This window comes from Somniosus microcephalus, chromosome 14, assembly GCF_052327205.1.
Source record: "Somniosus microcephalus isolate GS21.2 chromosome 14, FLI_Smic_1.0, whole genome shotgun sequence".
Classification (NCBI taxonomy): domain Eukaryota; kingdom Metazoa; phylum Chordata; class Chondrichthyes; order Squaliformes; family Somniosidae; genus Somniosus; species Somniosus microcephalus.
The window spans coordinates 125,800,037-125,822,810 of record NC_141000.1 but is presented as its reverse complement, the minus strand read 5'-3'; the positions used below and the strand labels follow the sequence as shown (position 1 = coordinate 125,822,810).

Sequence of the window (22,774 nt, the reverse complement as noted above, 5' to 3'; positions counted from 1 at the left end):
CAAAAGGGAAGGTCTGTGATAGGGTGGAAGGCAGGAGAGATTAAATGCTGCAAATGGGGATGGCAGAATCATCAACAGCTGCCGCCTGAAAAAAACAGGGGAAAAAGTTCTGGTCTGAAATTGTTGAACTCGATGTTGAGTCCGGAAGACTGTAAAGTGCCTAATCAAAAGATGAGGTGCTGTTCTTCGAGCTTACATTGAGCTTCGCTGGAACAGTGTAAGAGGCCGAGGACGGAGAGGTCAGAGTGGGAGTGGAGCGGAGAATTAAAGTGACAGGTGACCGGAAGCTCGGGGTCCCCCTTACGGACTGAACTTCAACCAGCTATTCCACTGTGCAGAGCTTGTATCAGAGGGTGCATCTTCACCCAATACAAACACCCAATCCTTCTCCAGCAGGGGTCACCAGCGAGTGATTGAGAATGGGATTCCTGCTCGATGCTACTTATCCTTCCCCAGCAACCCCTGTCATCCCAGCTGGAATCCGCTAACTCAGTACAGACCAGGAATTTTCATAGAATTATACAGCACAGAAGGAGGCCATTCAGCCCATCATGTCGGTGTCGGCTCTTTGAAAGAGATATCCAATTAGTCCCACTCCTCCCGTTCTTTCCCCATTGCTCTGCAATGTTTCATTTCAATGTTTCCTTTTCGGGTACAGTATTTATCCATTTCCATTTTGAAAGTTACTATTGAATCTGCTTCAGGCAGCGCGTTCCAGATCACAACAACTCGCTGCGTAAAAATATTTATCCTCATCTCCCCTCTGGTTCTTTTGCCAATTATCTTAAATCTGTGTCCCCTGGTTACCGACCCTCCCACTAGTGGAAAGAGTTTCTGCCGATCTATTCTATCAAAACCCTTCGTAATTTTGAACACCTCTATTAAATCTTGCTTTTTTTACTCTTACTGCCGTCAATGGGTTTCCTAATGGAAATTCCTCTATCTGGGAAGAAGGAGAAGAGAACCATGGAAGGATCACCCAAGGGTCCGGCGCATGAGAGGTGCCAGAAAAAAGCCTAGTTTTAACAGATGGTTCGAGCACACAGGAGCTCTAACACTGTGGGTAGATTGTGACAGCAGAAGCAAGGGCAGGGAGACAACATGAAGGCTTCACTAACTGTTTTGCTGGATGGTTCTTCAGAGGCACCCCAATCATAAGAACATAAGAATTAGGAGCAGGAGTCGGCAATTTGGCCCCTCGAGCCTGCTCCACCATTCAATCAGATCATGGCTGATTTTCGACCTCAACTCCACTTTCCTGCCTTATCCCCATATCCCTCGATTCCCCAATAGTTCAAAAATCTATCAATCTCAGCCTTGAATATACTCAACGATTCAACATCCACAGCCCTTTGGGGTAGAGAATTCCAAAGATTCACAGCCCTCTGAGTGAAGAAATTCCTCCTCATCTTAGTCCTAAATGGCCGACCCCTTATCCTGAGACTACGCCCCCTAGTTCTAGACTCTCCAGCCAGGGGAAACAACCTCTCAGCATCTACCCTGTCAATCCCCCTCAGAATCTTATGTTTCAATGAGATCACCCCTCATTCTTCTAAACTCGAGAGTATAGGCCCAATCTACTCAATCTGCCCTCATAGGACAACCCCCTCACAAACAGTGGACAACCATCAATCGCCTCAGAACCGGTCATGGTAGAGGCCGCCACCTTCTCCATAGATGGAAGATTAAAGCATCCCCATCATGCGACTGTGAAGCTCCTAATCAGACCCTGGGGCCCATCATTGAGCACTGCCCTCAGAGGAAATTCACAGGCAGCCTACAAGATATCCACGCTGTTACACCGGAAGCTTTGGCCTGGATATCTGACAAGATACTGATATTTGATTTGCTTTACTATTACCATACAAAAGAAGTAGACCAAAGCCCTGTACAATTGTAGCAAGGCTTCCTCACTCTTGTACTCCAATCTCCCTGCAATAAAGGCCAACATACCATTTGCCTTCCTAATTGCTTGCTGTACCTGCGTGCTAACTCTGTGTTTCTTGTACGAGGACACCCAAAGCACTCTGAACACCAACATTTAATAGTTTCTCATCATTTAAAAAATATTCTGTTTTTCTATTCTTCCTACCAAAGTGAATAACCTCACATTTCCCCACATTAGACTCCATCTGCCACCTTATTGCCAACTCATTTAACCTGTCTGTACATCCACTGGTTCCCCTTTATCTACTCTGCTAGTTACATCCTCAAAAAACTCTAATAAATTTGTTAAACACGATTTCCCTTTCAAAAAACCATGTTGACTCTGCCTAATCATTCTTTGATTTTCTAAGTGCCCTGTTACCACTTCCTTAATAATGGATTCCAGCATTTTCCCAACGACTAAGATGTTTTATAAGTATATTAAGGGCAAGAGGATAACCAGGGAAAGGGTAGGGCCCATTAGGGACCAAAGTGGCAATCTGTGTGTAGAGCCAGATGATGTAGGCGGGGTTTTAAATGAATTTTTTGCATCTGTGTTCACTATGGAGAAAGACGATGTAGACATAGAAATCGGGCAAGGGGACTGTGACATACTTGAACATATTAGCATCGAGAGGGAGGAGGTGCTAGCGGTTTTAGCAGGCCAAAAAGTGGATAAATCCCCAGGCCCAGACGAGATGTATCCCAGGCTGCTGTGGGAGGCAAAGGAGGAGATTGCAGGGGCTCTGACACAAATTTTCAGAACCTCTCTGGCCACAGGGGATGTACCAGAGGACTGGAGAACAGCTAACGTAGTACCATTATTCAAGAAGGGTAGCAGGGATAAACCAGGGAATTACAGGCCAGTGAGCCTAACATCTGTGGTAGGGAAATTATTGGAAAAAATTCTGAGGGACAAAATTAGTCTCCACTTGGAGAGGCAAGGATTAATCGGGGATAGTCAGCATGGCTTTGTCAAGGGTAAATCATGTCTGACAAATCTGATTGAATTTTGAGAGGGGGTGACTAGGGGGGTGGATGAGGGAAATGCTGTGGATGTGGTTTACATGGACTTCAGTAAAGCTTTTGACAAAGTCCCGCATAGGAGACTGGTCAAGAAGGTAAGAGCCCATGGGATCCAGGGTGCCTTGGCGTGTTGGATCATAAACTGGCTGAGTGGCAGGAGGCAGAGGGTGATGGTCGAAGGTTGCTTTTGTGACTGGAAGCCTGTGTCCAGTGGGGTACCTCAGGGATCGGTGCTGGGTCCCTTGTTGTTTGTGATCTACATAAATGATTTGGATGAGAATGTAAAAGGTATGATCAGTAAGTTCGCAGATGACACGAAAATTGGTGGGGTGGTAAATTGTGAGGAGGAAAGCCTCAGGCTACAGGACGATATAAACGGGTTGGTCAGATGGGCGGAAAAGTGGCAAATGGAATTTAACCCTGAAAAGTGCGAGGTGATGCATTTTGGACGGACAAATAAGGCAAGGGAATACACAATGAGTGGTAGGACCCTAGGAAGTACAGAGGGTCAGAGGGACCTTGGTGTACATGTACATAGATCCCTGAAGGCAGCGGAACAGGTAGATAAGGTGGTTAAAAAGGCATATGGGATACTTGCCTTCATTAGCCGAGGCATAGAATATAAGAGCAGGGAGGTTATGATGGAGCTGTACAAAACGCTGGTGAGGCCACAGCTGGAGTACTGTGTGCAGTTCTGGTCGCCTCACTATAGGAAGGATGTGATTGCTTTGGAGAGGGTGCAGAGAAGATTCACCAGGATGTTACCTGGGATGGAGCGCCTCAGCTATGAAGAGAGGCTGGACAGGCTGGGGTTGTTTTCCTTGGAGCAAAGAAGGCTGAGGGGGGACCTGATTGAGGTGTACAAAATGATGAGGGGCATAGATAGGGTAGACAAAGAGGAACTTTTCCCCTTAGTAGGGGGGTCAATAACAAGGGGGCATAGATTCAGGGTAAGGGGCAGGAGATTTAGAGGGGATTTGAGGAGGAACTTTTTCACCCAGAGGGTGGTTGGAATGTGGAACTCAATGCCTGAAAGGGTGGTAGAGGCAGGAACCCTCACAACATTCAAGAAGCATTTGGATGAGCACTTGAAATGCCATTGCATACAAGGCTATGGACCAAATGCTGGAAAATGGGATTAGACTGGACAGGGATGGATGGGCGGCGCAGACACGATGGGCCGAAGGGCCTCTTTCTGTGCTGTAAAACTCTATGACTCTATGACTGATGTCAGGCTAACTGGCCTGTAGTTCTGTTTTCTCTCTCCCTCCTTTCTTGAATAGCGGGGTTACATTTGCTACCTTCCAATCCGCTGGGACTGTTCTAGAATCTAGGGAACTTTTGAAGATCACAACCAATGCACCCACTATCTCTGCAGCCACGGCTTTTAGAACCCTAGGATGTAGGCCATCAGGTCCAGGGGATTTGTTGACTTTTAGTCCCATTGGTTTCTCAAGTTCCTCACTCTTACTAGACCCTTGGTTCCTCACTATTTTTGGTATGCTTGTTGTGAAGACAGATACAAAAGATTTGTATCACAACAGGTTATCCTTTGTGTGGTACTGCATGACGGTTTGATCAGCAGCTAGTAAGGCCTAATTGTTCACACTCACCATGAAGCCACCAATTGTATCATAAGACATTGAAAGAAAAGAAAGAATTTGCATTTATAGAACACTGTCCATATCCTCAGGTCGTTCCAAAGTACCATACAACCAATAAATTAGTTTTGAAGTGTGGTCACTGTTGTAATGTAAGAAACACGACAGCCAATTTGCGCACAGCAAGCTCCCACAAACAGCAATGTGATAATGACCAGATCATCTGTTTTTAAGTGGTGTTGGTTGAGGGGTAACTATTGGCCCCAGGACACTGGGGAGACAGGAGAAACAGAGGGTTGTGAGGTTGTGGAATTCACTTCAAGGGTTAGTGGTTGAAGCAGAAATATTTAAGATTAGATTGAATAGGCGGGTGAAGGAAGAGGGATTGACGGGTTATGGGAACAGAGTGGGTTATTGTGACTAGGATTATTTGCTCACACGGAAGGAAAACACCAACATGGACTTGCTGGGCTGAACGGCCTGTTTTATGTTGTAACGTCTCTGTATTTCTATCACTTTTAAGGACCTGCCTTACACAGACACATCAATGGCATCCTTTGACTCAGTCTTTGACTAACTCGCACCAAACCCGATTCACCCATCACCCCCCCCCCCATGCTCACTGACCTACATTGGCCCCCAGTCCGACAACGCCTCAATTTTAAAATTCTCATCCTTGTTTGCAAATCCCTCTATGGCCTCGCCCCCCTCCCTATCCCTGTAACCTCCTCCAGCCCCACAACTCCCAGAGATCTCTGCACACCTCCAATTCTGGCCTCCTGCGCATCCCCGATTTCCGACGCTCCACCATTGGTTGCCGAGCCATCAGTTGCCTGAGCCCTAAACTCTGGAATTCCCTCCCTAAACCTCGACTCCTCTCTGTACCTCTCTATCCTCCTTTAAGACACTTCCTAAAACCTTTGACCAAGCTTTTAGTCACCTGCCCTAATATCTCTTGATGGGCCTCGGTGTCGAATGTTGTTTGATAATAGCGCCTTGGGATGGTTTACTATGTTAAAGGTGCTATATAAATGCAAGTTGTTGTTGTTGTAACCCTTAATACAAGGGAACGAGAGGAGTTGCCAACAGTAAGTAGGTCGGTACAAAATTATAACGTGAACTTGTAAGAAATGATTTGCCTCTTCACCTGACTTCAGGAAGCTTCATGAAAGAACCAATCACCTGAAAGAAACTACAGATACTTTTTTCTTGTTCTAAAAGTGTTATATAATGCTTTATCGCATCTCTCAAAAACATCTCAAAGCCCGGCACATACACTGAATGACTCTGAAGTGCAATGACTGGTGCTGTGCGATTAAGCTCGGCAGCTATTCGCCCACAACTCGGGTTCCACACACATGAATGAGGTAAATGACCAGCTCATCCGCTTCTGGGGGCGTTGGTCGAGGGAGGAATATTTACCCACAGCTGGAGTACTGCGGACAGTTCTGGTCACCGCATTACAGGAAGGATGTGATTGCACTAGAGAGGGTGCAGAGGAGATTTACGAGGATGTTGCCAGGACTGGAAACATTTTAGATATGAGGAAAGATTGGATAGGCTGGGGTTATTTTCTTTGGAACAGAGGAGGCTGAGGGGAGAGTTAATTGAGATGTATAAAATCATGAGGGGTCTAGATAGAATTAATAGGAAGGACCTATTTCCCTTAGCAGAGAGGTCAATAACCAGGGGACACAGATTTAAAGTAATTGGTAGAAGGATTAGAGGGGAGTTGAGGAGAACTTTTTTTCACCCAGAGGGTGGTGGGGGTCTGGAACTCACTGCCTGAAAGGGTGGTAGAGGCAGAAACCCTCATCACATTTAAAAAGTACTTGTATCTGCACTTGAAGAGCCGTAACCTACAGGGCTACGGACCAAGAGCTGGGAAGTGGGATTAGGCTGGAGAGCTCTTTGCCGGCCGGCACAGACACGATGGGCCGAATGGCCTCCTTCTGTGCCGTAACTTTCTATGAATCTATGAGTCCTTGTTCTTCTTCGGTAACTAAGGTCCACATTTCTCCATAATTAATTCTGATCTCTCACCCATTTTTTTTTTTTTTTTTTTTTTTTTTTTTAAGCACAGTGATGATACAGCGTCAAAGCGTTCTCCAATGTAAAGATCAGATTACCGCTGTCAATGCGCAGTGACTCCTATCAATAAAACTAGTCCAACACAGACTGCAACCTTCAGCCTAAAGGAAAACAAAGCGACAGTATCAATCACATCTCATCAACAGCACAGAGAAAGGCCCCGCGTTCCGAACCTCACTGCTCCGTTACAAAGCTCTGCTCGCAGCAACTTCTACTTCAAAACCTCAGCCAAAAGGCGGAAAATTTTCCAGTTTCAGAAATGCACATTTTCCAGTCCGGTACCTTCTGTTAATCTCAAGTCTTCGGAACAACCCCTTAAATAGTCCGTGGCAACATTTATATATATATATATATATACACATCTCCAAAAAACATATCCCCAAGTGAGCCCTGGGCTCCGGTTCAGACACACAACACGAAAGGAAGGAAAGTGTTACCTGGGCTCTTACTCAAACCGAACGGAACCGCGGTGCTGGTTGGTGCGATAGTTTGGGTCGGATACATCTTCGGTGCAAGGTCCTTTATACATGGAAGATCCATCTTAAATTTTCCAGTGATGGAATGGTACTCTAAAAGCTTGGAGAGACAAACTCTGTCGTGGCGATTCAACTGCCCTTTAGTTTCTATTCTCCAAATTCCTAAAAGTCAACAGTACAAGTTTACTGAACCGTGCCCCATGTACTCACCTGCTTTGCTTAACTTAAACCAGTAGATATAAATCGATTGGCATCTTTAGAAGGCACCTGATCAAAGTTCTGCACCATGAGGTTATCAAGGAAGACAAAGGTGCATAAAAGTCAGGGCAAGAGAGTTAAGCTAGATGGAAAATTAGCTTTGCAATGGAAAGTGAAGATGGCAAAGGGACGAAACCTTTCATTGAAAGTTTTTATAAAGGAGGGGTTTTGATAGAGTAATAAGGAGAAACTGTTTCCACTGGCAGGAGGGTCGGTAACCAAAGGACACAGATTGAAGGTAATACGTGAGATGAGGAGACATATTCTTACGCGGCGAGTTGTTGTGATCTGCAACGCGCTGCCTGAAAGGGCGGTGGAAGCAGATTCAATAGTAACTTTCAAAAGGGAATTGGAGAAATACTTGAAGGGCTGTGGGGAAAGAGCGGGGGTGGGTGGGGGAGTGGGATTAAGCACGGTGGCATAGTGGTTAGCACTGTTGCCTCACAGCGCCAGAGACCCGGGTTCGAATCCAGCCTCGGGCGACTGTCTGTGTGGAGTTTGCACATTCTCCCCGTGTTTGCGTGGGTTTTCTCCGGGTGCTCCGGTTTCCTCCCACAGTCCAAAGATGTGCGGGTTAGGTTGATTGGCTCTGATAAATTGACCCTTAGTGTTAGGGGGATTAAATACGTGGGGTTACAGGGATTTAGGGTGGGATGTGTAGGGGTTACGGGGATTGGGTGGGATATGTGTCGGTGCAGGCTCGATGGGCCGAAATGGTCTCTATCTGCACTGTGGGGTTTCTGTGATTCTGTGAATTGGAGAGCTCTTTCAAAGAGCCAGCACAGGCACGAGGGGCCGAATGGCCTCTTTCCGTGCTGTAAGAGTCGATGAGAGATGATGCCTATAGCTTTCCTCAACTGTTTGTTTTTGGTCATCTGTTGTCATAACAGAGCACAAGACATCCTGTATGATATCATTTCTAGATGGACAACGGGACAAAGATTAATAATATTAAAAGAACTATAGGGCCAGATGGATTTTAATGAGGATATAAATACAAAGTAGTGTACAAAAGGCACCTTAAATACTTGTACAATTGAACATGGCACATATTATCACCACTAGTAAAGATTTTAATGCTTTCATTGACCATTAACTGGAAAAAGCCAATCAATGTGAAGCTGCTCTCAACAAGGCTAATCAGGGATCGAGATGGATCTCGAAGGATTTGAACATTAACAAACACAAGGCCATGAAAGTCCCTTAGTGGCTTTCCCAGTCTCCCGCCATACCTTCACCTGAAATTCCATGGGAGTTCTCCTGGGCTCCTACCTTAAACTTTGAAGGAAGACCAGCAGAATCCCTGGGGAAATGGTAGACGCGAGCGTTTTGAAGCTGTTTACGCAGTCCCCCGGCTGTTCTGCCGGCCTCCTGCTAAAGTTAGGGTAGGACACCGGGAGAACTCCCATTGAACTACAGGGCCAGGTTACTCTAACCTGGTGTTGATCACTGGAGGAGGCCACATCTGGAATATTCTGTGCAACCATTGGAGAGATTTCAGCAGAGCGTGAAAAAGATGGTTTCAAAACTCTGCAAGTATAACTTGATTCCACAGAAGGAATGAAGAAGATTCTGGGAAGATGATCCGCATCTTTAAAAGGCTGTTTGGGACAATGGGAGATTTTTCCTTTAATTTTACAAAATCTCCTCTCCTTTTTGAAAGTAACAAACCTTCAGCAGCGATCGGAGGTCAGATCAATGGCTACATGACTAGGAGTTACAATCTCAGGATAAGGGGTCGGCCATTTAAGACTAAGATGAGGAGGAATGTCTTCACTCAGAGGGTGGTGAATCTTTGGAATTCTCTACCCCAGAGGGCTGTGGAGGCTCAGTCGTTGAGTATATTCAAGGCTGAGATCGATAGATTTTTGGATGCTAAGGAAATCAAGGGATATGGGGATAGGGCGGGAAAGTGGAGACGAGGTAGAAGATCAGCCATGATCTTATTGAATGGCGGGGCAGGCTCGAAGGGCTGAATGGCCGACTCCTGCTCCTATTTCTTATGTTTTTACATGGGCCAGATCTCCAACAGAAGTCTCTTAATACTTTGGTTAATTCAGGAACCTACACTTCCAGGGGAGACATGCTCAAAGGAAGTGTGAGGCTGAGAAAGTGTTGTCGACCTATCGATCCATGCCCCTTCAAACATGGAATCATTCAATTTACCTCATTATCTCTTTCAAAAAAGAATTGGATAGAAACTCTGCTAGAAACAGGACCGAATGCTCTGACAGTAACCGGAGGTACAGACAATCGCACACTTTATGTAATCCAAGAGCTTGTAAACGTTCTCTGTGTAAAATAGCTCAATCAGAGTTGAACAATTGAGTTATTTAATGAGTCTCACCATCGACACCTCTTTTAAAAACCAGACTATAACAAAGCTGTATGATTAAACACGCCTCTCACAGTTCATCCAAGTTGGTTGCTATGATACTCACTGCACATCAATATGAGGTTCAACTCCAAATACACGATCTGACCCATTAACGCTACTTGGAATGCTTATGTATGAAGGCAAAACACACAAATAAACTACTAGGTAGATTACGGCATTTCACCGACACCCCTTTGAGTTTTTTAAATGGTAATAATCAGAATAACGATTTTCGAGTGAGTTCTGGAATGTGAGAGAATCCTATCGGATCAGGAAATGCCATTGGGGTCGAGATAAGGTAAGTTGTTCAACGAGGAAGTCTTATCATCTGAGACCCTTTTAAAAACACAACCCGTTAGCTCCCGAAATATGCAACTGCTCAAGGCACTGAATTGTAAAGATGCTGCGACATTCACTGCGTACTGATATGGCATTTGATTCAAGTCACACAGCAGACGCTGAATTTCAATTATGCTCGAGATTCTTAAAAACACAACGGCAGGTAAAAGGAACAAGCCATCAGTGTCACTTTGACTGTCACACCGATAACATCCTTGGGAACAAAGGAGCAAGGCCATTCAGCCCCTCGCGCCTGTTTGTTCACGTGGACTCCGAGACACAAGCAGCCTCAATTAAATTAGACAGCTAAAAAACACATCTGTAGCTGTGTTTATATATCAGGGCTGATCTGTAACTCCACCTACCCGCCTTGGTTCCGTAACCCTTAATACTCTTTTGCCTAACAAAAATCTGTGGCCTAGAAATTCACTATGGCCCCGCCAGCTGGCTAACGGCCAAAAGTTAGCGCTGGGCGCGGAGCCATGTGCGACCGTCCGATATTCGCTTTTTGTGCCCCAAGTCGGAACCGGCCGCTATTCCAGGGTGTGCCCGCCCCCGCTTGGGGCGCTGAAACTGAATTTCAGCGCTCTAAGTGCCGCTGCGCCACCCGATGCGGTGCGGCAGGCTGCAGTACTGCAGGCCTCCTCCTTCTCTTAAGGTGGAGGTGCCTGCAACGGGGAGATCGCCGCTGGATTGTGCCAGCAAATGAGCCCGGCACCAAGCAGAAGTGCCGGGCTCACGGAAAGCAGCCGGCAATGCCGCGGGGGGGGGGGGGGGGGGTGAAGGAGGCCGGGGAAGGAGGTGCGGGCAGGCGGCCGCCGAAAAAGCGGCCGGCCGCACCTTCACCTTAAAGCGCCCCAGTAGCGCAGCAGTACGGCCCCGTTTTTCAATCGCTGTTTGCGGCCGCTGCAGAAGAGGCGGCCGCAACTAAATATGGGGTTTGGGCCGGAAGCGCGGCAGAACCGGGGCACTGCGCACACCGATGACGTCATCGGTGTCGACGCAGCGCTACCGGCTACCGCCGCCATTACCGCAGCGCTGAATATCAGCGCACCCTCTTACACTGGCGCAGAAACCCTATTTGGGCGGTAACTGGGCGCAAAGCCCACTGAATTTCTAGCCCTATCAATCTCGGTGTTGACATTTTCAATTGACCCCCAGCCTCAACAGCTTTTTGGGGGAGAAAGTTCCAGATTTCCACCACCCTTTGTGTGAAGAAGTGCTTCCTGACATCACCCCTGAACGGCCTGGCTCTAATTTTAAGGTTTTGCCCCCTTGTTCTGGACTCCCCCCACCAGAGGAAATAGTTTCTCTCGATCCACCCGATCAACTCCTTTAATCATCTTAAACACATCAATAAAATCACCCCTTAATCTTCTATACTCGAGGGAATACAAGCCTAGTCTGTGCAGCCTGTCCTCGTAATTTAACCCTTTTAGCACTGGGAACGAAAGAAACTGAATATACACCTGAAATAACAACAGAAAACGCTGGAAATACTCAGCAGGTCCGGCAGCATCCGTGGAGAGAGAAATAGAGTCAACGTTTCGGGTCGAAGACCTTTTGTCAGAACTTTTCCGTTGAGTTCTGACGAAGGGTTTCGACCTGAAACATTAACTCTGTTTCTCTCTCCACGGATGTTGCCTGGCCTGCTGAGTTTTTCCAGCATTTTCTGTTGTTATTTCTGATTTCCAGCATCTGCAGTATTTTGCTATTGTATGAATATACACCTGATTCAAAATATGTGTAGCGTAAACTTATGAAGACAAAAGAGATCTAATGACACCATTTAAAAACCAAGCAACAAAGAAAACTTCCACATTCAATCAAACAATGAGGTATACAAAATAACCCTTGCTCCATGATCAGTCTCTCATCTCTCACCCTTTGTTAATATTGCAGGCAAAATGATGGACTCTACCGTGTGAACTCAGTATATAATCACCCTGCTCATGACTACAGTAATATTGAACTGGAGAAAGTTCAAATGCTGTCTATAGAGAGCAGGCCCGCATCGACGGCACGTCTACAGGACCTCACTGCCCACCGAAAGGACAACGGCCTTTTAGGTTTGTCCGAACTTGAAGTTAAGATTTGGTTAAGTCTCAGTAACTGAGCGTTTGGTTTCAGTCAAGTCAAAGCAATGAGCCAGGCCATCCAAACCTCTCGGTGACCTCAGTCCCGTCTCTAGAAATAACCAGCCCGGCCACTGGCTCCAGCACAAAGGAGGAAGAATTTGCAAAAAAGCGTTACCTGGGATCTCAGTCAGCCCGACAGGAAGCTTGGTGCTGACTGTGGTGCGAGTGGTTGTGGTTTTAAATTGAGCCAACCTTGCTGCAAGTTCCTTCATACAGGGAAGGTCCATTTTAAAGGTTCCAGTGACAGAATGGTAGTCTAAAAATGTGTTGATGCAACCTAACTCCCGATAAGACAAAGGTGAGGCAGTATCTATTTTCCAAACTCCTAGAAATCAACATGACAAATTTTCATTAAGACATATCTCTCTCTCTCTCTGTCCCTCATACACATATACAGTTTGCTTCTTAAATTAGAGATCCAGTAGATCTAATTTACTTCAATCCCCACATGAATAACGTTCCATACGCGAGGCTTTTCCACGAGATGGAGGCTTAACTTGTCAATAGACAGGCATACTCAAGTTCAGCCTGGTTATTCTGACTTTGCATAGATCATTGGTGAGGCCACATTTGGATTACTGTGTACAATTCTGGGTTCCCCATCTTCAATAAGGATGTTGGTGCGTTGGGAAGATACGGAAAAGAGTGATGAGAACAATGAAAACTTAAGGCCCTAAGTTTTGCGGTCAAACTGAGGTCATTCAAGCTGTTTTCACTAGAAAAAGGAAGACTGAATGAAAATATTATCCAGATCTTTAGACTGAGAGGCTGGAATAAGATTACATTACATAGAAATTACAACACAGAAACAGGCCATTCGGCCAAAGGGTCCATGGCAGTGCTAATGCTCCACACGAGCCTCCTCCCACCCCTCTTCATCTCACCCTATCAGCATATCCTTCTATTCCTTTCTTTCATCTGCTTACCTAGCTTCCCCTTGAATACATCTACACATTCACCTCAACCACTCCCTGTGGCAGCGAGTTCCACATTCTCACCACACTCTGGGTGAAGAAGTTTCTCTTGAATTCCCTATTGGATTTATTATCTTGTATTTATGGCAACAAGTTTTGGACTCCCACATAAGTGAAAAGATCTCGTCAAATCCCTTCATAATTTTAAATACCTCTATTAGGTCATCCTAATAGGATAGATTGTTACGTTGTCTTTTCTTCTATCTGGACGTTGGTAACCAATCCTGGGCAGGTGGTGAATGAGTCTAGAGTTCGTGCAGCAGTGGACTACTTAACCCTATTACAACACTCGTAAAAAGAAAGACTTGCATTTCTATAGCACCTTTCAAGACCACCGGACATCTCAAAGCGCTTCACAGCCAATGAAGTACTTTTTGAAGTGTAGTCACTGTTGTAATGTAGGAAACGCGGCAGCCAATTTGCGCACAGCAAGCTCCCACAAACAGCAATGTGATAATGATCAGATAATCTGTTTTAGTGATGTTGGTGAAGGGATAAATATTGGCCCAGGACACCTCGTCTGCCACCCATTAAACCTTCCACCCATTGAGTAACACTGCACAAGACTCATCTGGAAGAAAGAAAACACAACCTTGCACGAGGGTTGGTAATTCATGAAACATGTCCTAAGGTTTTAATGGAGTTGCCACACAAGTTCCCCACTCTAGTCTCTTTCATCTGCTTTTGTCTATGAAGCTCACCTGAGGAAAACTTGGGCAATCTTTTTCCCCCCATTGGCGTTCTCTTGGCTCTCCCATTTCGTCCCTCAACTGTTGCCACTGTCTCAGATGATCTTACTTTATCAAGCCAGGAATAAGTGATTAATTGCTTGTTTACAAATCCATCCATGGCCTCGCCCCTCCTTATCTCTGTAATCTCCTCCAGCCTTACAACCCTCAGTGATCTCTGCGCTCCTCTAATTCCGGCCTCTTGAGCATCCCCGATTTTCATTGCTCCACCATTGGCGGCCGTGTCTTCAGCTGACCCCGAGTTCGGAAATTCCCTTCCTAAACCTCGCCGCCTCTCTACCTCTCCCTCCTCCCAAGACGCTCCTTAAAAAACCTACCTCTGTGACCAAGCTTTTGGTCATCTGCCCTAATTTCTCCTTACGTGGCTCAGTATCAAATTGTATTTTACTACGTTTAAAGACGCTATATAAATATATAAGTTGTTGTTGCTAATTCTACAGTGTTGTTAAAACAGCCAGTGAAGAGGACGATGTGGCCCAAGTCTATTCCCATATTGTTGAACCATGCAACTGAGGGGATTCCAGAGTAATAGAGAAATTCGCAGCACGGAGGGTGGGCTATTCGGTCCATCGTGCCTCAAGCAATCCAAAACTAACCCCACCGCACCACTCTCTCCTCAAAACCATGGGTCTTTCTTCAACTTCAAGCGTTTATCCATCCTTCTCTTACAACGGTCTCAGCCTCAACGACTCCCTGTGGTAAGGCATCCCATGCTCCGACAGCCCTCCCTGTAAAGAAGCAGTGTCATCAACACTGTAGCCGTGGATGTTATTAGGGAGGATTAACGATGAATCCAAAAACCTAATGGCGGGAAACTCAACACAATCAATGCTGCTAATTAGATGGCCAAAGTCATGGCTGGCAATCACTAGATTGTAAATGCCCTGCTCACCAACAATTCTGGATGAAGTTGTTCATAGAATCATAGAAATTGACGGCACAGAAGGAGGCCATTTGGCCCATTGTGTCCGTGCCGGCCGACAAAGAGCTCTCCAGCCTAATCCCACTTTCCAGCTCTTGGTCTGTAGCCCTGTAGGTTACGGCACTTCAAGTGCATATCCAAGTTATTTTTCAATGTGATGAGGGTTTCTGCCTTCACCACCCTTTCAGGCAGTGAGTTCCAGACCCCCACCACCCTCTGGGTGAAATAAGTTCTCCTCAACTCCCCTCTAATGCTTCGACCAATTACTTTAAATCTATGCCCCCTGGTTATTGACCTCTCTGCTAAGGGAAATAGGTCCTTCCTATCCACTCTATCCAGGCCCCATCATAATTTTATACACCTCAATTAAATCTCCCCTCAGCCTCCTCTGTTCCAAGGAAAACAACTCCAGCCGATCCAATCTTTCTTCATAGCTAAAATTCTCCGGTCCTGGCAACGTCCTCGTAAATCTCCTCTGTACCCTCTCGAGTGCAATCACATCTTTGTTAGCAGTGACTTGGCAAACAAACACATTTTAGACATAATTTTAATGGCAGCATTTAGTAATAAAAGTGGAATCAGGATTCGATGACCAAATGCTAGAGTTCAGAATGTACTTCATAATCAGCCCCGATCACTTGTCCTTTCATAACATTATGCACAACAATGCTGCAGTGGTAAAGGATCCTACCATGTGAGGGGAATTTAACGATCCATGGGGTATTTAACGATCCATGGGGTTTCATGGAGTTTCCGCTTTGGGCGCAGTCGAGAAATTGCGGCCAATATGCGCTTGAAATTGCTCTGCTAAGGTTAAAGCTCAAGTTTCCGCTCATTTGATGAACAAAGCTGAAAAATGGGTTCATTACCACCTGCGAGTAACAGGATTTACAATTACTAAAAATGACTCGAATAAAACTATACTGAACATTTAACAGTTTCATTGGTGTGCACTGGAGTCAGTTTCGTAATGCGTTTTGATTTGAAAGAACTTTTAAGGCATGCCGACTGGTGCCTGTGCGCCTAAGAGAATGAGTGCAATATGAAGAGCCTTCCTGAACCAGCGCAATCGGCGAATCTCGCAGCGGGGGGCGCATGGCCAGATCTGTGGGCGGGGCCTGTTCCGGGCAAATTGAACCTTAAATAGTGTAAAAGATCACGGATGCGAGTGGTTTCGGGCGTAACTTACCTATGTCTGAGATCATTTGCGTTGATTCGGCTGATTCGGCCCAGATTGTGCTGGAACCTGGGCTCAATACTCACGGGCACTCCCCCCCCCTCCCCCTCCCCCCAATATACGACAGGTGCCAATGTGTGATGACTTCATTGGAACAAAGGCAGGAAAACAAGAGAATCTGGACAAAACAAACACCAGCCAAGCGCTGACCCTGTGGACGCTGGCGGTGGGGCAGCCATCACCGACCCTCTCCGCATCTCCCCCCAGAATGTCCGCTCACTTGCGAACAAGGCCCTTGCCATCCATGAGCTTATCGTGGATGATTGCACTCCAACCTTCTCCAACGCCTCTCCACCGTCGTCCAGCTGGGTGGGACTGCACTCGCCTGGTTCCATTCTCATCACCTGCAACGGCTTCTCTTCCCGCTCCCGCACCATTACCTCTGGTGTCCCTCAAGGATCTATCCATGGCCCCCCTCCTATTTCTCATCTACATGTTGCCCCTTGGTGACATCATCCGAAAACACAACGTCAGTTTCCACATGTATGCTCTGTGCCCAGCTCTACCTCACCACCACCTCGCTCGACCCCTCCACAGTCTCTAAATTGTCAGACTGCTTGTCCGACATACAGTTCTGGATGAGCAAAAATTTTCTCCGATTAAATATTGGGAAGACCGAAGCCCTAGTTTTCGGTCCCCGCCACAAACTCCGTTCCCTAGCCACCGACTCCATCCCTCTCCCTAACATCTGTCTGAGGCTGAACCACACTGTTCGCAACCTTGGTGTCATATTTGACCCTGAAATGAGCTTCTGACCACATATCCACATCATAACAAAGACCGCCTACTTCCACCTCCGTAACATCGCCCGTCTCCGCCCCTGCCTCAGCTCATCCGCTGCTGAAACCCTCATCCATGCCTTTGTTACCTCCAGACTTGACTATTCCAACGCACTCCTGGCTGGCCTCCCACATTCCACCCTACGTAAACTTGAGGTCATCCAAAACTCGGCTGCCCGTGTCCTAACTCGCACCAAGTCCCGTTCGCCCATCACCTCTGTGCTCGCTGACCTACATTGGTTCCCGGTTAAGCAACGCCTCGATTTCAAAATTCTCACCCTGGTTTTCAAATCCCTCCATGGCCTCGCCCCTCCCTATCTCTGTAATCTCCTCCAGCCCCACAAACCCCCCCGAGATATCTGCACTCCTCTAGTTCTGCCCTTTTGAGCATCCCTGATTATAATCGCTCCACCATTGACGGTCGTGCCTTCAGCTGCCTGGGCCCTAAGCTCTGGAATTCCCTCCCTAAACCTCTCCGCCTCGCTACCTCTCTTTCCTCCTTTAAGACGCTCCTTAAAACCTACCTCTTTGACCAAGCTTTTGGCCACCTGCCCTAATTTTGTCTTATAATACTCCTGTGAAGCACCTTGGGGGGGGGGGGGTTACTACATTAAAGGCGCTATATAAATACAAGTTGTTGTTGTTGTTGTCTGCAGAACCCCATTGTCCAAAGTTGCCCTGGGTTCGGACTGCAGCTCCGTTCGAAAACCAGCAGTGATGCCATCCGGCTGCGACAGACTCAGAGGAGGTAAAAATGCGAAAACATTACCTGGGGTCTTAGTGATCAGGAATGGAAGCGTGGTGCTGACTGGACTACTGGTTGTGGTTTTTAAGCGTGACAGTTTTGCCGTGAGCTCTTTCATACACGGCAGATCCATTTTAAAGGTTCCACTGATGGTGTGGTAGTCTAAAAATGTGAAGAGACAGTCCCTGTCTTGACGAGACAAACGTCCTCCAGTATCTATTTTCCAAACTCCTAGAAGTCAACAGTACAAGTTTACTAAGGCTTGTCCCCCCATCCCCGCAATGCACACACTTCCTAAATTAGAAGGCAAGGGCTATCCATTGGATATAATTGACCTTGATCCTCACAAAGCACTGGATAACGTTCTGCATGTGAGGCTTTTAAAAGGAGACCGAGACTCATGATATCGAGGGCAATAAGAGTTAGACCATAAAAAATGGCTTGGCACCAGAAAGCAGTTAATGGGAAAGTCCCATTTTGATGGTAAGGGGATCTTTCCATCGAGATCTGCTTGGGGCTCCCTGGTCTCTTTACGTTAATAGTAAAAGTTATGGCGGAGACACTCTATAAAATTTAAAGGGGCCTCGATCTAAGGTTGCCAACTTTGGCTGGATGTAATCCTGGAGTTTTCATCACATGACCTCCTCCCTCCAACTGCCCCGCCCTCCACGCTTCCCCCATTGGTCGGCCAACATGTCCATTCACACGGGGAAACCCCTTCCCACAGCCAACTGGAAAGCAAACAGACTCCTCATTGCCCAACTCACTGTCAGTCAAAGAGCTTCTTCCTTCCCAGCTCCAACATTTTTATAACTAACAAACAAAAGTGTTGAAAGAAAATGATTTTTTTTTTGTGATGATTTTTCTTGCGGGGGTTTTGCTTGCTGCAGTGACCTGGAGATTAATCTTCAATTCCTGGGGACTCCAAGTCAATCCTGGAGTGGTTGGCGACCCTTTCTTTGAGCTGCACAGTCAGGTGTTTAACAGGAAGGAGACCGAGAGGCTGGAAAACTCCTCGGACCTGCTCCTGCCCTGCCACGTGGCTCTGCCAGCAGTGCACTGGAAACCACCGACAGGGCTTTACGCTGGACCTCTGGAGAAGTCACGCCAGGTGGAGAGGGGTCAGCCCCGAGAAATATCCCAGCCACAGTACTCGAAGGCCACTTCTGGTGAAGCCACGCTAGGCGGAGAGGGGTCAGCCCCGAGAAATATCCCAGCCACAGTACTCGAAGGCCACTTCTGGTGAAGCCACGCTAGGCGGAGAGGGGTCAGCCCCGAGGAATATCCCAGCCACAGTACTCGAAGGCCACTTCGGCCAATTGAGCGAATGGCCTAAGAGATGGCAGTTGGAACGGGGGACGTGAGGCATGTATAGAATGGACGAGACGCTCATTAGCAATGAGGCAAAATGAAAATGGTATGGATGTAATCATTGACCATGCACTGGAAACATAGAATCAACGTGAATTATTATCCAAGGCGTTCTAATGTTGAATAGATCAAGCATGAGGCCGCATTTGGAATATTAGGTAACATGGATGCACTAGTGGGGTGGGAATTCGATAAGAGCAACAAGGATGATTCGCGACTTTAGATCTCCAAGTTCTGAAGACGGACTCTCCAAGCTAAACTTGCTTTCATGTGAGAAGTGAAGATTTAGAGGGATCCGGTGCCAGTCTTTGAAATGCCGATAGCCAGGAACAACATGGGTTTACTGGCAATTTTCTTTCTTTCCCTCCTGTAAGCGATGACTCAAGCTAGCGTGCCTCTCCATAGGTACGGAGAGCCCTCCAGCTCCTGGCTGGCAATTCACAATATGCACGAGCGAAGACCAGAAGGCTGTTCGACCATGTGAAAATGCCATGGGTGAGGAATGGCTCAGGTCTTGTGTGGCATGCGCTGCCCGGTGTAACATTGAAAAGTAGTGACGTAATAAAACTCACTCCGCACTTGGTTTGAGTATAAAGCAAGGCTTTAATCAACTTGTTTCAGAACATGGAAGTCTAGTTGTACTTCACTAGTTCCTTGTCTTACAAAATGTCCCTGGCAAGCTGGGCCCACGCCCGAGTATTTATACTCCTTGGACGGCGCCACCAGCTGGCCGTCCAGTGTTATTTCACGAGTAGTTTCTTGATGAATGGTGAGATTTATAACAAGTAGCACAGGAGTTAACTAAAAATTGGAAGAATTAATGGAAGAGGTCGAAAGGAGCCATTGCGCTGTATGAGATTTGAAAATAAGGCACCGTAAATTTCCACAAGAGAAGAATCAGGGTAACCCCCTGGATTATTGTGCCACAGCTAGGAAGGATGTCAAGGCCTTGGAGAAGTTGCAGAGGAGATTTACCAGAATGCTACCAGGGATGGGGGACTTCAGTTATGTGGAGAGACTGGGATTGTTCTCCTTAGAGCAGAGAAGAATTAAGGGGAGATTTAACAGAGGTGTTCAAAATTATATGGGAATTTTATAAGAAGGAGTTATTTTCAGTGGTAGAAGGATTGCTAACCAGAGGATACAGATTTAATGGGCAAAAGAACCAGAGGAGAGATGAGAGGAAACTTTTATGGAACACATAGCCTGAAAGGGCGGTGGAAGCAGATTCAATAGTAACTTTCAAAACGCACTCAACGGATGAACGGACACCGCGCAACAATCACCAGGCAGGAGTGTTCCCTCCCAGTTGGGGAACACTTCAGCAGTCAAGAACATTCAGCCTCCGATCTTCGGGTAAGCATTCTCCAAGGCGGCCTTCGAGACACACGACAACGCAAAATCGTCGAGCAGAAACTGATAGCCAAGTTCCACACCCATGAGGATGGCCTCAACCGGGATCTTGGGTTCCTGTCACGCTACATGTAACCCCACCTGATGTAGGGTCATCCAGACTCGAGTCGTCGTTGGCTTGTTCTCTCTACACAGATGCGACCGGACCTGCTGTGATTTCCAGCAAAAAAAATGTATTTTGTCTGTTTTTTTGTTTTTCATACAGACCCCAGCATCTGCAACATTTGACCCCTTGTGACCCCACCTCATTGTTCTTTGATGTAATGTTTTCCTGACTGACCTGTTTGGACACCATTCACACCTTCGATTGCTGTGATTATCTCTCTGCCGAGGTGTGATAAATGGCAGTTAGAAAGATTACCTGTAAACATCTGGCATTATTCTCTGACTATATAAACTGTGTTTTTATGCATCTCTCCACTTCACCTGACGAAGGAGCAGCGCTCTGAAAGCTTGTGATTTCAAATAAAGCTGTTGGACTATAACCTGGTGTTGTGTGACTTCTTACAACTTTCAAAAGGGAGTTGGATAATTAGTTGAAGGGGAATAAATTGCAGGACTACAGACAAAGAGCGGGGGGGGGGGGGGCAGTGGGACTAATTGGAGAGCTGTTTCAAAGAGCCGGCACAGACACGATGTCCTGAATGGCCTCCTCCTGTGCTGTATTATTCTATGATTTGCAAAAGGTGGATCAGTGGGAGAAAACACACGCTGAATAATGACATAGCTCATCAAGGGAGCATCTTCAAAGTTTCCAATCGAGCTTTCTCTTAGGCTGATGCTCCACAGCCAAAAATATTGTTTGGAAGAAAACCTGTGTACATCAATCTCCCTTGGGCACTCGTCGCTGCTCTTCACGATGCCCACCTGCGCATGTTTTTTTTTCCTCCCCACGTGTAGTGCAATTAAGTAGAAAGCACATCTTCAGCCGATATCCCCTTGGAACCAATGCTCTCAGTCCCAGATACTGCTCTCATCCTAAGGGAGCCCTACTTCAGCAGCCAAGTGCTCCCATCCAACAAATCTTAATTAGTGGAGGGCTTACATTTCCACAAGGTAACAGCAGGAACACGCTGAACAAAAGAAAAACAATTCAAGAGTGGAAAACCAAGGAGCACTCGGAACATGGCACTCGGAAACCTCTCAGTACATCTGTGTCTTCCACACGTCATGGTAAGACTTCAACTGTCTCTCGCTTGTTTACAACCTTTCTTGGCCAATGTGTGTTTTTTTTAATTAGCTTTCTTGTGAGACAGTCGAGTCTTGAGAAAACATTCAGAAAGAAAAGAAAGGCTTGTATTTGCATAGCGCCTTTCACAACCTTAGGACGAACACTTTTGAAGTGCAGTCACTGTTGTAATGTAGGGAAATGCGGAAGCCAATTTGCGCACAGCAAGCTCCCACAAACAGCAATGAGATCATGAGCAGCTCATCTGCTTTAGTGATGGTGGATAAATATTGGCCCCAAGACACTGGGGAGAACTCCCCCCTGCTCTTCTTCAAAATAGTGGCCGTGGGATCTTTTACGTCCACCTGAGAGAGCAGACGGGGCCCTGGGTTTAATGTCTCATCCGAAAGACGGCACCTCCGACAGTGCAGCACTCCCTCAGTACTGGACTGGAGTGTTGGCCTAGGTAAATGTGCTCTGGAGTGGGACTCAAAGCCACGACCTTCTGACTCATAGGCGAGAATGCTACCCACTGAGCCACGGCCGAGATGGTAGTGTTATAGCTGCATGGTCCTGAAATGGTGGTGTGCTAATGTGGCTCTGACCACAGGAATAACCAGAGAGAGATTTCTTTTGCCGTTCTCTTCCGTCATCGCTTCAAGCTTGATTGCATCGGATTCATAGAATCCACCAGTGAAGAATTCCTGATGAAGGTCTTGGGAGAGAAGGATGGCACATTGAAAGGGCCATCTACAGATGGGTGTCTGTGAGTGACCTGCGGGATTGAGCCCTGACCGCGCTTGTTATAAGGTTTTAGACTATGGGTTGAATTAGGCTGCCAATGCAGGCACACATTCTCTGAAGGTTGCTGAAGCCTCGGGCAGCCTCTAGCTCTCCCTGGTCCTAGTTGACAGTGACCACATCATTGTCCGTTCCTGGGCCTTATTTACTTCCAGCCTTTATCAGAATTGTAGTCAGCTTCCCAGTTACCAAATGACTAATTATTTAGCTGAAAATCTGCTGAAGATTTTTTTTTTTTTTTTTTTTTTTTTTTTTTTTAAATTCGTTCATGGGATGTGCCAGCATTTATTGCCCATCCCTAATTGCCCTTGAGAAGGTGGTGGTGAGCCGCCTTCTTGAACTACAGAGGGGCAGTTAAGAGCAAGCCACATCGCTGTGGGTCT

General features: G+C 46.6%; 1 protein-coding gene across 6 annotated transcripts in view; it reads right to left on the bottom strand.

Moving 5' to 3' along the window:
* Nucleotides 1–22,774, bottom strand: part of robo2 (roundabout, axon guidance receptor, homolog 2 (Drosophila)) — a 1,120,123-nt gene that overhangs the window by 922,294 nt on the left and 175,055 nt on the right. Inside the window, exon 2 of one of the 6 annotated variants that reach the window (XM_086007303.1) lies at nt 7,082–7,282. The exons of 4 other annotated variants lie outside the window; for them this stretch is intronic. In XM_086007303.1, coding sequence (XP_085863429.1) covers nt 7,082–7,282 — 201 coding nt within the window. Of the gene's footprint in view, nt 1–7,081; nt 7,283–17,662; nt 17,829–22,774 lie in introns of those variants that run through there. One more of the 6 variants, XM_086007309.1, reaches the window with a different exon arrangement.